Below are 15,089 nucleotides of genomic sequence, written 5' to 3' on the forward strand. Positions count from 1 at the left end.
CGCATGTGGACTGGGATCATTCCCTGTTCATCACAGGAAAACCAGCACCTGGTACAGCAGGAGGTGAGGGCAGTCATGGAGGATGTAGGGGCGTGCAGATCTGTTGGCATTTAGAAGCAAGGAGCCTGGATAAAATGGGACAGTTCTCTTGTAAAGAAAGTGACCTGTGCAGCCTTTGGAAGTATGTGCCCCACAGAGTAAAGCTTCTCATCCAGGCAGCGTAGTGACATGCTACCCAGCAAACCTCCACACGTGGGGCAAAACAGAGTCACCAACATGCCCACGGTGCTCAAGGTGTGGAACACTCAAGCACACATTGAGTGGCTGCCCAAAAGCCCCAGCAGATGGGAGATATCGCTTTGCCACAATCAGATTGTGAAGGACCTTTCTCAAACCATCAACAGAGGTCTTGACATGAACAGACACACCTCTTCCAAGCTCATCAACCTTGTCAGAGCTGGGGAACAAACACCTGCCACTAGGAAATCTGCAGGGATACTGGCCTCAGTTAAAGTCTGGAAGATGTCTTTTGACCTATGGCACAGCTGAAATGCCTCCAGCACATTACCACCACCACCACCACCACTCTATGCCCTGATGTGGTTCTCTGGCCAGACTCAACCAAGCATGTCATCCTATTGGAGCTGATGGTCTGTGGATGGAAAACCTGGATGAAGCATATGAGAGAAAACTGGCCAAGCATTGAAGATTTTATCAGCCAGTGAAGAGAATCAGGATGGAAGGGGAGGTGTACGCTGATAGAGGTTTGATGTTGAGGATTTGTTGCCTGTTCACTGACCAGAGCCCTGCGCACACTGGGCATTGAAGGGCAAGAAAAAAGAGAATAACCATTTACGAGACCACCAGCGAAACACCTCTACATGGCTATGGCTGAAGAGGGAACAACCCTGGTTGCAGAGTAACTCACCAGCTGGATACAAGCAGGGACCTTGATTGGCCTCTGCTACAGTAGGTTGCCTGGGGGAGGGAGTATGATGTTGAGAGTCCCAAATCCTGGTGATCAGAGGAACGTGTCCAGCAGTATCTGAAGCATTTTTTTCACTCAACACTGTGACAGGATTTTTACTGTTGTAGGAAAAGATTTCCAGTCTGAATCTGAGACAAAGTGACTGGAAATAGTTTATGGAGAGTGAATCTGCACATAGAGATTCTACCAAAGTCTCCATTGTTCAACGATTAATGTCCTGTGTAGGAGGGAAGCCAGTGATGTAAAGTCAAGCCCTCTTTTTATGTAAACCTCGACCTACAGTCTTATTGATTGTAATAAAATGACAGAATGGAAGCTAGGTCCAGACCAAGGCCAGACAGTCTATGCAGTGTGATCATGATGTAATGAGAGATAGAAATTTAAGGTTGGAAGAGACTGGACCTCAGCGCATCGCTTACGCGCCTGCAGGAGACATGAGTCAGATGATGACCATCCTGCTGCATCCCTAGCGAAATGTCTCTGTTTCTTGTCATTTACTGTTTCTTGTCTACAAAAATGCAGATTTTAAAATAGTGTTTCTCTTGCGGCAATAAGTCACTGAGATGATAAAGTTTGTGTTTTAAGATTTAAAATATCAAAGTTTATATACATACTTTACCATTTTTTGAAAGGCAGTGAAAAAAGATTTCTACTTTAAAAATAAATAATGTATTTATGCAGGCAATAGGCGACTCCATCCACAATTTAAACAGCCCAGATGGGAAGCAAGACAGGCAGCAAGGTTGCAATTGTAATTGCGTGAAATCTGATAAACATTCATTATATTATGATGTTATTAAATTATGATTTGTTAATGCAGTGGTTGCTTGTAATGGTATTTTTTGTATTTCTCTTTGTATAGTACTCACAATGTGTAAAAAGTAGCAGCTGTTTTAGTGTTTTTTGTGTACAGCTAAAATAAGAAACAGTTGTACCTCATCTACAACCCCACTCTGACTATACAGTTGCCTCTTACGCTCAGCCACACACAGCCATGCAGAGGGCACGCTGTTGTGAAATGTCAGAAAGATAAGCAACACTGCCTTGCTGCTCCCTAGAGAGTGAAGAGAGGAAGAAAACACAATTACTGTAATTAGGAGTTAGTGCTGTCTGCACTGCAGCCTCATCACAGCAGGTAGACCTCTAAATATGATTGCAAGGGACAGCATTTACATCAGAAAGGTGCTGGTTGGGGGATGCTCGCTCATGTATTTTTTTTTATTATTCCAGCCTTCTGATTGTCTATTAACTGTTTTTGACACAGGGAACACCTTGAGGCTGCTGCCACTTATGATTGATTCCTCTGGCAAGACTGTAAATTGTCTAATAAATTCCAATCACAAATGTACTATGTATCATACTGATTAGAAATGCCTTTTCAGTCATGAATTTGTGGCTCTTTGATGCACTGTCAAACAGTAATTATTTCTGGACCTCATTGGTAGTCTGAATGTTTTTCTTTGCTGTGTGTGTGTAATTTTACTCAATTTCCCTCCTCCAAACTCTTTTGAAGTAAATTCTCAGCTCAACCAGGAGCTCGTATTTGTAGGTTTGGCTGTTACACATAAGGTTTATTCTAATATTTTACTCAAAAACTTGACTGTTAAACTGGTTGTTTGTTTACAACACAGCAGCATGTCCATTAATCAATTTGTTTTTCAACATAATATTAATTAGCTGCAAATTTTTTTTTTTTCGGTTTCGGTACACCGGCCGACGGGGGGGGGATGTGTGTGTGAGCTATGTGAGAGAGACGCGTGAGTGACAGAGAGACGCAGGGAGAGCAGAGAAAGGAAAAAGGAAATGCAGCTTAACGAATACGATGCGTATTTTTTAATTAGCGTAAAAAAAAAATTAATAACGAAACGCAATATGTGGCGGCCGGTGTTGAATCTGTGGCGCACCGCCACGAATTAGTCTATGTGTGGGAAACACTGCACAACTTACCAAATTATGAACTGATAAAATAATCACTCATTAGGAGTATTCAGTAGTATTTATCAGCTTATCTGACTGCTCATGTTGTTTGCCCTACTGGTCTCACCTTTAGCAATGTTGGCACATCCCATGATCTCACTAATAAATCTGGGGTTTGAACAATGGTAAAAACTACTACAAAAAATATAACCAGGACTGTAAGAAAACAATTGAATTTAACACTTAAATTAATGAATAGTATGAATTCTGTACAAAATGTACTACAGTCACAGACTCCACAAAGCATTTCCCTCTGGTTCTGTATTTTGAGAATATGAACACCTAATTGTGAGGACTTTGTTTACTTCGACATGTTCCATGTTTTCATTTTCTACCTTCTGGCTGCTCATTGTTTCTCTCTCTCATCCTCCAAATGTTTTTTGCGCCTGCAGCTCTCAGGGACATCTGCGTTTGCCAGCACAGCTTCGATATGTTTTTATTTCCCTTATTGTTTCGCTACATCAATTCTCGGGGGACATTAGACAAGGCGTACTATCAAATATTCATTAACACATTATTTGATAGGCTTTTTAAAATTCTAATTAAGCTATTCCAGTATCTTAACTGCTCAACAAATTCTGTAATCCAATATTTATTGACACAATGCGTTTTGTGAGCACTGTGCATTGGTTTCATTTTGTTTCAGCTGTCAGATCAAAAGCTTATGATTTACTTGTGTCAAAAAGATAATTGCGCACAGACTGTGTTGTGTTTACTGTGTATTTTTGCTGTAGTTGGGGCGTTTGGGATGCTGCTCTCCTGATCCCCATCCTCCATCGCACTTCAAGCCGTAGATATGCTTCTGTATGAGAGGGATGAGAGCAGCTTTCTGCTAAGTCGGACTGTGTGAGTGGTGTTTCCTAAGAGCTTTGGGCCTTAGTGTGGGAAGTATTGTTGTGGAAAAGTTTACAGCCGAGTTATATTTGTGTCACAACTTTTTAAACAACACGCTGTATTGATCCTGCTTGTCCGGTCGCTTTTAGCAGGAAACTTATTTCTATTCTAAGGGTGAGAGAAACAACCAAGAGCAGAGTGTTTTGACTCTTGCAGTGTTTGCCTCAGCAGTGAATTACACCAAAGATAACGAGAAGGATCTTTTCCAAACACCAGACATCCCAAATACCTGACAGAGTATATGAAGTATAGAGCAGACTGAGCCATGTGTGTGTGTCTTCTTCATTCCTGACACTGCTACACTTTTAAGAGTAATTACTTGCTGCATCAGACACTGTGTTGTATGAGATGCCTGAATTTCGTTAAAGCAGACAGATTTCCCTGCGAGCATGAGTTTCCTTCATTGTGAGTCTTGACACATCATCCTTGATTGAGTTCCAAATGTCTCACAGCCACTACTCTGATGTTCACTCTTGTTTGCTTTAAAGCAGTCGATGTTGAGAATTTAAAAAAAGGCCTTTTCTCCCATGATGAGAACCACAAAGTTTAAATGTGGGAGCCAAGGGTGCAATCCAATACAACCAAACTATTTAAACACCCTGTGGAGATGAGCTGCTTACACAAACAGACTGTGTGTATCAGACATATGCAGAGGTTTAGAGAAAGAAGCAGAATATTTATGTTTACATTGATCAGCCATGCCCAGCTGGAATCACACAGCAGGATTCACGTTTGTCTCCTGCAAGCTGCTGGATAACAGAGTTGATACAGAGTTGAATGTTATGCAAATAAGCTGAGATTTATTTATAAAAAATCAAGATTAAGACTGGTTTATCCTCTTAACTCTCTACTCCAGCCAGGCAATCCATATTTAAATTATTTAGTGTGCTCTTCCTGTACCTGACAGCATGCCACATCAGTGATTAGCCCATTTCTCTCATCAAGACATTATGATTGCAGTTGTGGTTGACTCAATTATGTTCATTCCTTCTCCATTTTCTCCTTAGTGGAATAAGATCAAGATAATTAGACTGACTGATTAGCTCCACCTACTACTGTTAATTAGGATTAGTGTGCTCACCAGTTATAACGTTGATGGTGGTGATAATGATAATGGCTCCGAAATGAGGACTAGTGTGTGAGGCACTGTTGTGTGAAGAATTACAGCACCAGTTAATCATTTAATGAAATATAAATGTATGTATACCTTGGGAGGCATCATAGAAATGGACTGGATTTTAAGTAAAACATGGGTTCATCTCACTCTTAGTAACTTGTCTATACTCTGTGTCAGAATATGTCCACATAGATTGAACATCCATTTATTTTCACTGCAGGCTGGAAGACATCACAATCAGTTAGAAGCCAGATTGTTCTGTAAATTGTGTCCCCAGGGCTCATTTTATTAGCACACAGCTTGTACTCCGGTGATGATGTTTCTCGCCACCTTTCAAAACTCTCAGACGTTGCTTGTTCCAGATAACTGGAAAGCCAGAGATGAAGACTGCTACTCAAATAATGACCTGGTCTCAATTCATAGCTGGGGGGAAAAGGAAGGAAAAGACATACATTTATGGATTTTTTCCCCTCTTTTTAAAAACAGATCCCTTGACCAACAGTGTATTAGGATTTTCTCTGTTATGACTTCCCTACACTCTGTGCCAGGCAGCCTGAAGCCCATTCATCCCCACGGACTATACTTTTCTGCATGCATGTTGAATAAACAGTTTTTTTTTTTGTTTGTTTGTTTTCTCTCTCTTTTCTTATATGCTTTCACCCTCTTAGTAAATCCAGTGTTTCATGCCAACCAATATATAGGCCCACACACATTTCCAGTTTATTATTCAAGCTCAAGGACAGAATTGTCGTGGTGGCTTAGTACTGGCATTAACCCGACAGTTAAACGCCTTTCTGAGTTTCCATTAACCTACACAATAGAACCGCCCTGCTAATTTTCACAGCTCCACTTTAGCAATAATTGATATTCATGATGTGCGTTCTTGCAGCTGCCAGTTAAATTCAGTGTACACAGACTCAGGGGCAGTGGGTGGTTTAATCTGCTTGGGGATATGTGTCATATTTACGTAAGTCAACAAATCATTCAAATCCAAGCCAAATAAGGCTAAAAAACATAGTAATGTTTTCTTGGAGTACATAAGATATGATTCACTGAGTATCATACTGACAAACGGATATGTCATTAATTGTTATAAAATGGGTAGCGTCAGCCAAGCTGCCTGCTTAGTGATGGATGGGAGTATGCAGCTGTGACTGTGAGTGCTTTTTCAGAAAATTGAATATATTGCTTTCTAGTTCTCGTGGAGCTTTACCCACTGCTGTCAGTTAAACTTAAGACCTATAGCTAAAGCTTTTTCAATTATTTATTTAGACATGTCTTTTCTCTTTTTTTCCACAGGGACAGCTGACAAGAGGAGCATACAGCTTGGCAGCTTAAAGGTTGGTCAACATTCATTTGACCACATCATTACCCTGATCACATCACAACCTCTTAATGACAGCAAAAGTGAATATGGAATTCAAACACAGATTTTGTCACCTACCCTGCGGGGAGATCATCAGAAAGTTGGAGTACAGAGGAAAAAAAACAAAAAAACCCATCATGCTGTTGTATTGCCACGCTGTTTATGGCGAGCTGCTATGTGGTAGGATCCCTCCAGGTCACTTCCTGTGGTGTTTGAGATGGCTGTGACCAGTATTTGTTGAGATTATCGCCTCTGCATGGAGGCAGCAACAGAGGCGCCAAGCAGCCCTTTAAACCCTGCTGTCTTTGTACAGGCTGTGTGCTTTAGTACCAAAGTTACCCTGACAAAGATGTGATACTGAAAGAGATTTGAATGCGCAGTCTTGTCATTATAGATGTGTTTAACGGTTAATAAGAGAGGAAACATGGCCTAACCTTTTATTCATATATACATCTCACTTTAGTCATTTTTTAGTTTTTACTGTCTCCAGTGTATACTTCCCTTTTGTACTTCTCTTTCATAAACTCCACCCTGTTTTGCACCCACGTGGTGTAGAGCTTTGACGACTTTTTTAAGTTGCTGATTATTCCCAGTACTACAGTCGAGTGCTTCTGTCTTTGACTTCTATTGACAGTCAGGGTGGTGAAAGTCACTTCAGTAAACAAGAAAGCATTCTGTATTGGTCGCTTGTGTACCTCAGGTTGAATAATTCATGACCTGGCTTATTGTCAGCTCAGATTTCACTCTACCCTGTGTTGAATGATGAGGCCGTTACATGAAAATGACATGAAGTGTTCTTCATAGAATTATCATGCTTTAAAATGTTTGCTATATTTCCAGTTATTGTAGGATTTGCCTGTAAAATCTCTCATAGATCACAGAAAACGTGAACCCCAACCCTGTCCCACAGTCTTATTTTTTTTTTTTTAAGTATATTTTTTTGCCTTTAATGTACAGGACAGTGGAGATAGACAGGAAACAGGCAGAGAGAGGGGGAATGACACGCAGGATAAGACCGCTCGGCTCGGGATTCAAACCGGGGTCACCTGCAACGAGGACTGTAGCCTCAACACATGGGGCGGGAGCGCTACCCGCTGAGCTATGCTCAACCCCGCACAGACTTATTTTAATCTGAAGTGAGGCTGCACAATCCCGCTGACTATTTGAATCACACCTCAGATTAACGTGGTAAAGTTCAATTTGTCATTTCCTCTTATATCTTTCTGCAACAACATAGCGCTATATAAGAAACAGGTAAAAAAAAGAGAATGATTTAGTAATTTAATGAATTAGTCATTTCTTAGTGCCATATACATTTTTAGAAATAACTCATACTATATTACTCATTGCATGTATTATGTGTTGCCATTCTGAAAAACCCACACAGAAGTAACAGATTGGGCTCTGGCCAGCGTGCTTACTGTACAAACATTAGGTTTCAAAATTGGGTGTCATGGGTTTCAAAACATCAGTTTATCATCATTAACACATTTGGCTTAATGGCTTGATTGTCAGCAAATTTATACATTAACAGCTGATTCAGGGGCAGCATTTACTTATGTTCTGTGGTGTCCGCTTATATGCAGGGATATGACAGTGGGTTTGTTTTCCCTCTCTGTATTCACTTATCTTGTGTGCTGCAGATCTCCTCACATGCACTGCTGTGTAGGCTCTGACCTTAGCTGTGAGAGAGTAAAGTTTTCTGAACCTAATGACAAATAATGATGCACTAAGCAGGGGTACCAGAGGGCCCAGCTCATCCAGCTTTGAAATGACAGATGAGCCTGTGAAGAGGAGTGAGTTGTACCCCGTTGTTGTCATTTTTGGGCTACATTCCTTCGTGCAGGGTCAGCTTCATCGTCTGTATTTTTCAGTATTTCCCCCTGCAAAGTTCAAAGAGACCACCAAGTTAGAAATCCAGCAAACAGGCAATATAAATCTATCAGTACCGAGCAACAAATCTAGTTTGTAGCTGCAATAGCCTTTTCAATTCTTGTCCAAGAATAAACATAAAGAAGTAAAATGTAAAAATATGACAAAGCTTTTATCCTTAATGTAGTGGAATCATTTGCTCCAGTAGTTTGCTGGATGACTATGCTCAGTGCATACAATGAACAAGTCATTATATTTTGCATTCGGGCAGCACTGCTCTATGTATGATAACTAATGTGGCTGCTTACTTAAATTGTCTGCAGGAAGCACAGAAAGAGCAGCAGGATTTCTGAAGTGTATTTTGGTTTTCAAAAATCTTGGTTGTGCTGTGACTCAGCAAAGGGTGATTACAAATGTTCAGGCTCAATGAACTGTGTTTCACTTTCATTTTCATGGATTTTATCCTATTATTCACACAGACATTTCATTATTAGTGCTGAATTTCGGGTTGCACGCACAAACATACACACTCTGTTTGTTAAACCCTCCTAACTGGCTGTACTTGACTTCCCCTGGTGATGTGCAGCGTCATACTGTGCATTACACATGTGGCCAATTACAGTGCAAAGGTCAAAATGAAAACACACTTGCCTTTAAGCAACCACATCAGCAATAATATAAAGGAACACCTTTACTTTTATACGGTATATCACGTATTCATCCACAGTGGGTCACACAGAGAAATCCCAAATATTCATAATGTATTTGTGCTATATGTTATGTCTACAAACCTACTCTCTATGTACTCAAGAAGTCTATTTCAGAATATTTACTTGATTTGACAGAAAGGTGACAGAATTTAAATGACATAAAGTTGGCTATGGGCTCCCTGGATAGAGTCATGGTGAAGTTGATGAGGACGAGGTAAAACAAATCATGAAATAGGGTTTCTTAATCATGGCTTTGTTCAGTGAGACTCTGACCTCCCTGGGGAGATGTAGGAGGAAAGAGGAGCTCTCTGTGGGGAGCAGTATGGTATGAGGTCATTATTATTATCCAAACTATGGGGAATGTAATATGTCAGCATTTATTATAATACTTTTTAATTAATTTTAGCATTCGAGAGCAAACTGCCACAGGTATTGATATCAACTAACTTCATATAACTTGTGTTCCTATACTGCTGTAACAGATTATACTACTCATTTTTAGTTCATGTAGTGGTTTATTCAATACAGTATTTTATTTAATTTTCCCTAAGCTACACTTTGCCTGTTTACTTAATGCTCTTAAATATGGCTCTTTATATTCAAGGGCCCAGTCACCAAGGACACATTGAATTTAAATTCAATTTCATCCTGTTTTTCTTCCCTCCCATCGTCTTTGATGCAACCTTGTGGCGCCCATCATCCATCATTCCAAAAGATATCCCTTTTCCCTTTTCATCCCTGCGCTGAATTCTATTCATAAGAAATGGATGATGACCCTGACACTCCTCTTCCTCCCTGTACGCTCGGAAGCATGTCTTCATTAAAGGATTGCTAGCATCAGAGCTGGAGAGTGTGCATGCTATTTCTGCACAGCAATTGATAAGCCAGCAAAGAGGTAGAATTGGGCTTGACTATTGTTAAAGGCTGAATTACAGCGCAGTATATACTGCTCCCGCTTTATCGTACAGAGTCCAGATGGACATCTGTGTTTCTGAGGGGTTTTATTATAACAGCTGGCTGGCTATTGTTAGGAATTTCTGAGCACTGAAACCTGTTGTGAGTGTCAAAATTGAATAAGGATGATTCTCGTGAGTGTAGTATAGTAGATTTATAGTTTATTATGTGTATATCCGATCTATCATAATAAAGAGTTCCTCAGTTATTTCCATAGCTAAATAGAAAGTTGGCAATCTGACATTTGAAACTATAGCATTTCTAGATTAGATTAGAGAAATTAAACTTCACTGTGTGCATACAGTAAGCACCAGGTAACAAAAGGCAGTTTATCATCTAACCAGACAATGCAAACAGGAGAAAATGTGCTAATATACATATGTAACAATAAACCCATGAGGCACTGAGAGAAAGAAGTGATGTAACTGTGAAATAAACAAAACAATATACAAAGTGTATATGAATGCAGCTATGTTATGTAATGTAGTATGAAAAGTATGACATATACAGTACTGAGTAGTAATGGGTCTGATTACATTATACACAGTGTGAACAATGCGCATGAATATTATTTAGTGTAAAAGAAGATGAAATGTACAGTTGTCAGTGTTAAATACAATCAATTAAATATAGATGAATCCAGCAGCAATGAGCCTTGGTGACAGTAGTAATAGTAACAGTAGTTCAGTAACAGTGAAACTAAACTTATAAAGTGAAAAAACCTAAGGTAAACAGACACGTCGTAGGTCATTGTCAACACTAGCATTTACTAGTATGGTAATGGTTGCCATTTTTTAAACACTCCGATTTCCTTTAGAAATACATTTCAGACCATATGTTCACAAGCTCCTGTGGTGTGAGTTTGGCTTAGAAAACTCACATTGTGTCACAGCAAGTCGTCACCACACAGCCAGCTGGGGTCTGCAGGTCCTCAAAGGGTCAGGGTCACAGCAGGGATTGGACAGTGCCAGCACCATCAGATTTGGTGAAATGCCACAGTGGGTACAAAGGCAAATGAAAGAGCTGTTTTGCCCTTTGATGCTGATATTGAAGTCGAGGGCTATTGCCAAGAGACGTAGAGCTGTGTGAACAGAGAGATCACACCGCATGCTGAGACACTGTGCCACTAAGCACATTCCCTCACCTTCAACAGCTGTTTCACTGCAGCATTTCTGAGGGCTGTAATTTGTGGAAATACTGCTGTTGTGTAGGAAAAGCATGCATTCGTCAGCATAAGTAAGAGACTAAAATAAATTCACTTACTGAACCAATTTGATTGATCCATCTTCTCTTTTATGTACTTCCTGAATAATGTATTAAAGGACTTGAGTCTGATTGGTTCCAGGTTTGAAACAAACAGTATGGAAAGCCTCCACTGAGCTAGGTAAGATAAACTGATCACGTGTCATGTGTATCATGTGTGTACTGTAAGAGTGTAGTTCTCAAATTCATTAAAGTAAAGTAATTATATTTTGCTGAGTTGGACTACATTTAAAAAAAAAAAAATCCAGAAAGCTGAATGTAATATCTTTAATTTTCATCAGCTAAAATTGCTATTATTAATTGAAGTTTCAGTATTAGTGATACAATCTACAGTTTTTTTAGGAATCTTCACTAGCTCTTAAAAGTATTTGGTAAATAAAATTTAATGGAGTTGAACAGCGTTTGCTCCACACAATACAGTGACTTTACAGTGATGCACTCAGCAGTCAGATGGTTCAGCAGCATTCAATGACTTCTGTATCTGTGTAGAAGTTTCTACCTCAGCTGCTCTCCATGGTGCTGAAAGATTTCAGCATCAGCACTCCTGAAAGGTGCACTGCAGTTCATTGTCTTGCTGGTCCTGTGTTACCGGGAGATCACAACATCCACGCTTTCAGCAGATCCACATGAGAAGGCTTCTTGTCCAGCATGTTTGTCACTGTCTCAACATCTTTCTCAAATAGAAATGTTGTAAAAATTGTAATTAGTTTGACTTGATTTACTGTGCATTCTCAGCCTCACATTGAAATGAATAATAGCTACGTTGGTCCACAGCACAAAATGTTTCACAATAAAAGCTGCCTATGTTTCTTGGCCTATTCTTTACTATTAGCCTGCATCTACATTACTTTAACCTTCAAGTTTCTGTCTACGAAATGAACAAAAAGGCTGATATTCCTTTCATTCTCTGTGGAAAGTGCAATATTTTAAGATAGTTTCAGCATTAATGATTTAACTTGAAAACTATTGGAATGCAAAGTTTTCTGTTGTTGCTATGGAAGCTGCTATTGCTGAAACATCAACAGCTTAGATGTTGTTTGAATCATTGTCTTTGCCTTGTGTAGTTATCTGAGCTGTTATGTTATTTGTATTATTTTATGTAGCTATTTGATGAAGTGAAAAAACACAGATTTTAGAGCACCCCAGGGTGACGTATTTCTTCTTTTTATTTGAATTTTCAACAGATCACATCAGTCTGGTGGGACACACTGCTGGGAAGGAGCCCATTTTCATTATGGTTGCTTTTAATTTTCTCCACAAAAATACAGAGTAGTCCTTGATAACTCTACAATATGATTAATGTTAAGGCCATCTGCTGTAATTATTTTGCCTTCAATTCTGAGAAATTAAGTTCTTTTTTTATCAGTTTTTGATAATTGAAGCAGCTACATTACCAATGAGCCTCACTGGCTGCTATTATGGAGACTAAGACAATCTGTTTTGCGTTACATTACAAAACTTTACAAAATAAGTAGGTGCCTGTTCATTTTATGTTGATTGACTCGAATATTGTATTAGACACACTTAAAAATCTGACCCTGTTATTTCAAGCATTTTGACAGAATGAACATACAGACTTTACACAATAGTTCCTCTGTATTAAAAGCAAATAATAATAGAATCATTTCTTTTTGAACAAAGGTCAGTATTTAGGAGACATAGAGATAATCTTATCACGTAATCTGACATTCACTTTCATCTCTGACATTCTTTCTTACTCTTTAAATGTCATCTTATTGGAAAGTGACAGCTCATTTGCATCGTACCAGTCCCCAATTAAATGTTACATCCACAGATGTTAACAGAGGGCACAGACAAAAAAAACTCCTGTCTGATAACTGACAATGTTGCCTAATAACCTCTGTCTATCTGTATGCATTGCCACATCCCAGTAATCTATAAGCTTATCATGTCTGATCTTCGAAGTTTCTTGAAGTGTAAAGACTTAATTTCGTAGCAGAAGGCAGGAAGGAGGAGCTGTAAACAGCCCGTGCAGGTCATGTCGAGGTTGTTGACAAAGGACAGACCTTGAGGTCTGAATGAATGATTATTTTGATGAAGCCACATGATTAGAAATCTCTCCCTGCCTTCTCTTGGTCCCTGTCTAGCCCTCTCATGTGGATAAATCAAAGTCAGCCCCTAACTGAGTCTCTGTTGCTCCTCTGTCTGCAAAGTCATTAATCCAAGGATGTGGCCCATGGGGTTTTCTCCTCCTGCTTGACTCAATAGTTGTTACATGAAAAATAAGCTCTGTTTCATTCTCCCTCGCCTCTCCACAACTCTCTGAATCTCTCTTTTACTTATTCTAAAGGGCTTCTTCTCATGGTTTTCACCCCAGAGGATGAGTTACATGTCCTGCTGGGGTGTTTCAGTTGGATTGTGTGTGTGGGTTACGGTGCTGTAAATTGCTACGCTGTGGACTCACTCACACGTTGCTCTAAGGACACATTTACAGAATCTCACACTCTGTCTGTCCTCTCTCTATCTCCCTAATTTTTTTTTCCTGCGACTCCCCAACCTCCCTCCTCCTCTGTTATCATGGCCCGGAGAGAAGTTGTGAAATTCGTGACGTTCAGATCTAGAGGGGTTGGGTGATGGAAGACAAGAATAGTCTCCCGAGTTCCTGCTGGAATCTATCTGTCTTTGATGAGCGAGTTATACAATGTCAGCACCCCCGATAATCTCGCTCTTGCAATTTGTGGCAGAGAGAGGGAATCTCATTTGTTGCATTTGGTTACGGAACAGTGGCTGCCTCTGCAGAGCCTGTTTCTGCTCTATAACCATATAATTGTACTGACCAGTAATGTGCGTACAACCTAAAATGGAATAATGGCCACTGTCTTAAAGATAAAAGCAGATAAAATCTTAATGCTTTGTTCATGAGCCTCTCTCTCTCTCTCTCTCTCTCTCTCTCTCTCTCTCTCTCTCTCTCTCTCTCTCTCTCTCTCTCTCTCTCTCTCTCTCTCTCTCTCTCTCTCTCTCTCTCTCTCTCGCTCTCTCTCGCTCTCCCCCTCACTTCTTCTCTCTCTTCCTCTCTGGTGTGAAACTCATCATAGCCAGTAGATTCTGTTGCTTGAAAGGCAGCGGAGTCTGTCTGCTTAAAATTCAAAGTTGTGTGTGTCAAACAGAGCTCTCAAACAACCTCTGAGACTCAGCAGCCTGAGAGGATGAAAAGTAGTTCCTTGGGCTAACAGCAAGAGGTAGTGTTGCTCCAAGAGAACTTCATTAGTATTTTGCCTTCCTCTTCAGCTGATGTCTTCTTTCCAATTTGCCATTTTACATAAAACTCTATCCACAGTGAGCATGCTGATTACTCATCTTCATAGGGAGTGGTGAAGACTTTAATACTAGAATTTTTAAATTTGTTATTTAACTGCCTTAAAAATACAAATGATGAAAGTCCAAACTTTAAAATGTAATTTCTTACTGACGATTTTGTGATGTTTGCTCAAACATGATCGTGGGCATTTTAGGCCGCTGAGTCAGAGCCTGTTGTCCTTTCGATCTTGTCAGGGAAGTAGTTGTGCGCACAGATGGTAAATATTTAATGTGTGTGTCCTGCTTTGCTGTTGCCACAGGGGAGGGACTGTACTGTAAGTATGCAATAGCTCCTTTAGCCCTTAAGACCCACGTTAGCTGAGCTGTTGCTACACTTGAAGGTTTACTGGCTAGTCTCACCTGAGGAGACTGCGGTCTGTTTGGATGACATGTCAATAAGGTACTTTCAGAGGAATGTGTTGTGCTGAACTCCCACAACATCAGTAGTTATTTATTGTAGAGGCAGGGATGTAGACTGCAGTATGAACCACAAGACAGTCATAGGACCTCTCGGTTTTTATCCATGTTATATTCCCTTTTTTATGTACTAAACATTGCAGATGAGAAAATCAATGCAGAATTTCCACCACCTATAATTTTCTTTTTTTTATAGTTTCTTCCCATACTTCC

General features: G+C 39.9%; 1 protein-coding gene across 1 annotated transcript in view; it reads left to right on the forward strand.

The window, feature by feature from the left end:
- Positions 1 to 228: 228 nt before the first annotated feature.
- LOC128355326 (rap1 GTPase-activating protein 1-like) overlaps positions 229 to 15,089 on the forward strand; it is a 74,841-nt gene continuing 59,980 nt past the window's right edge. The window contains exon 1 of the mRNA XM_053315572.1: positions 229 to 539. Coding sequence (XP_053171547.1) covers positions 229 to 539 — 311 coding nt within the window. The remainder of the gene's footprint in view (positions 540 to 15,089) is intronic.

This window comes from Scomber japonicus, chromosome 3, assembly GCF_027409825.1.
Source record: "Scomber japonicus isolate fScoJap1 chromosome 3, fScoJap1.pri, whole genome shotgun sequence".
Classification (NCBI taxonomy): Eukaryota; Metazoa; Chordata; class Actinopteri; order Scombriformes; family Scombridae; genus Scomber; species Scomber japonicus.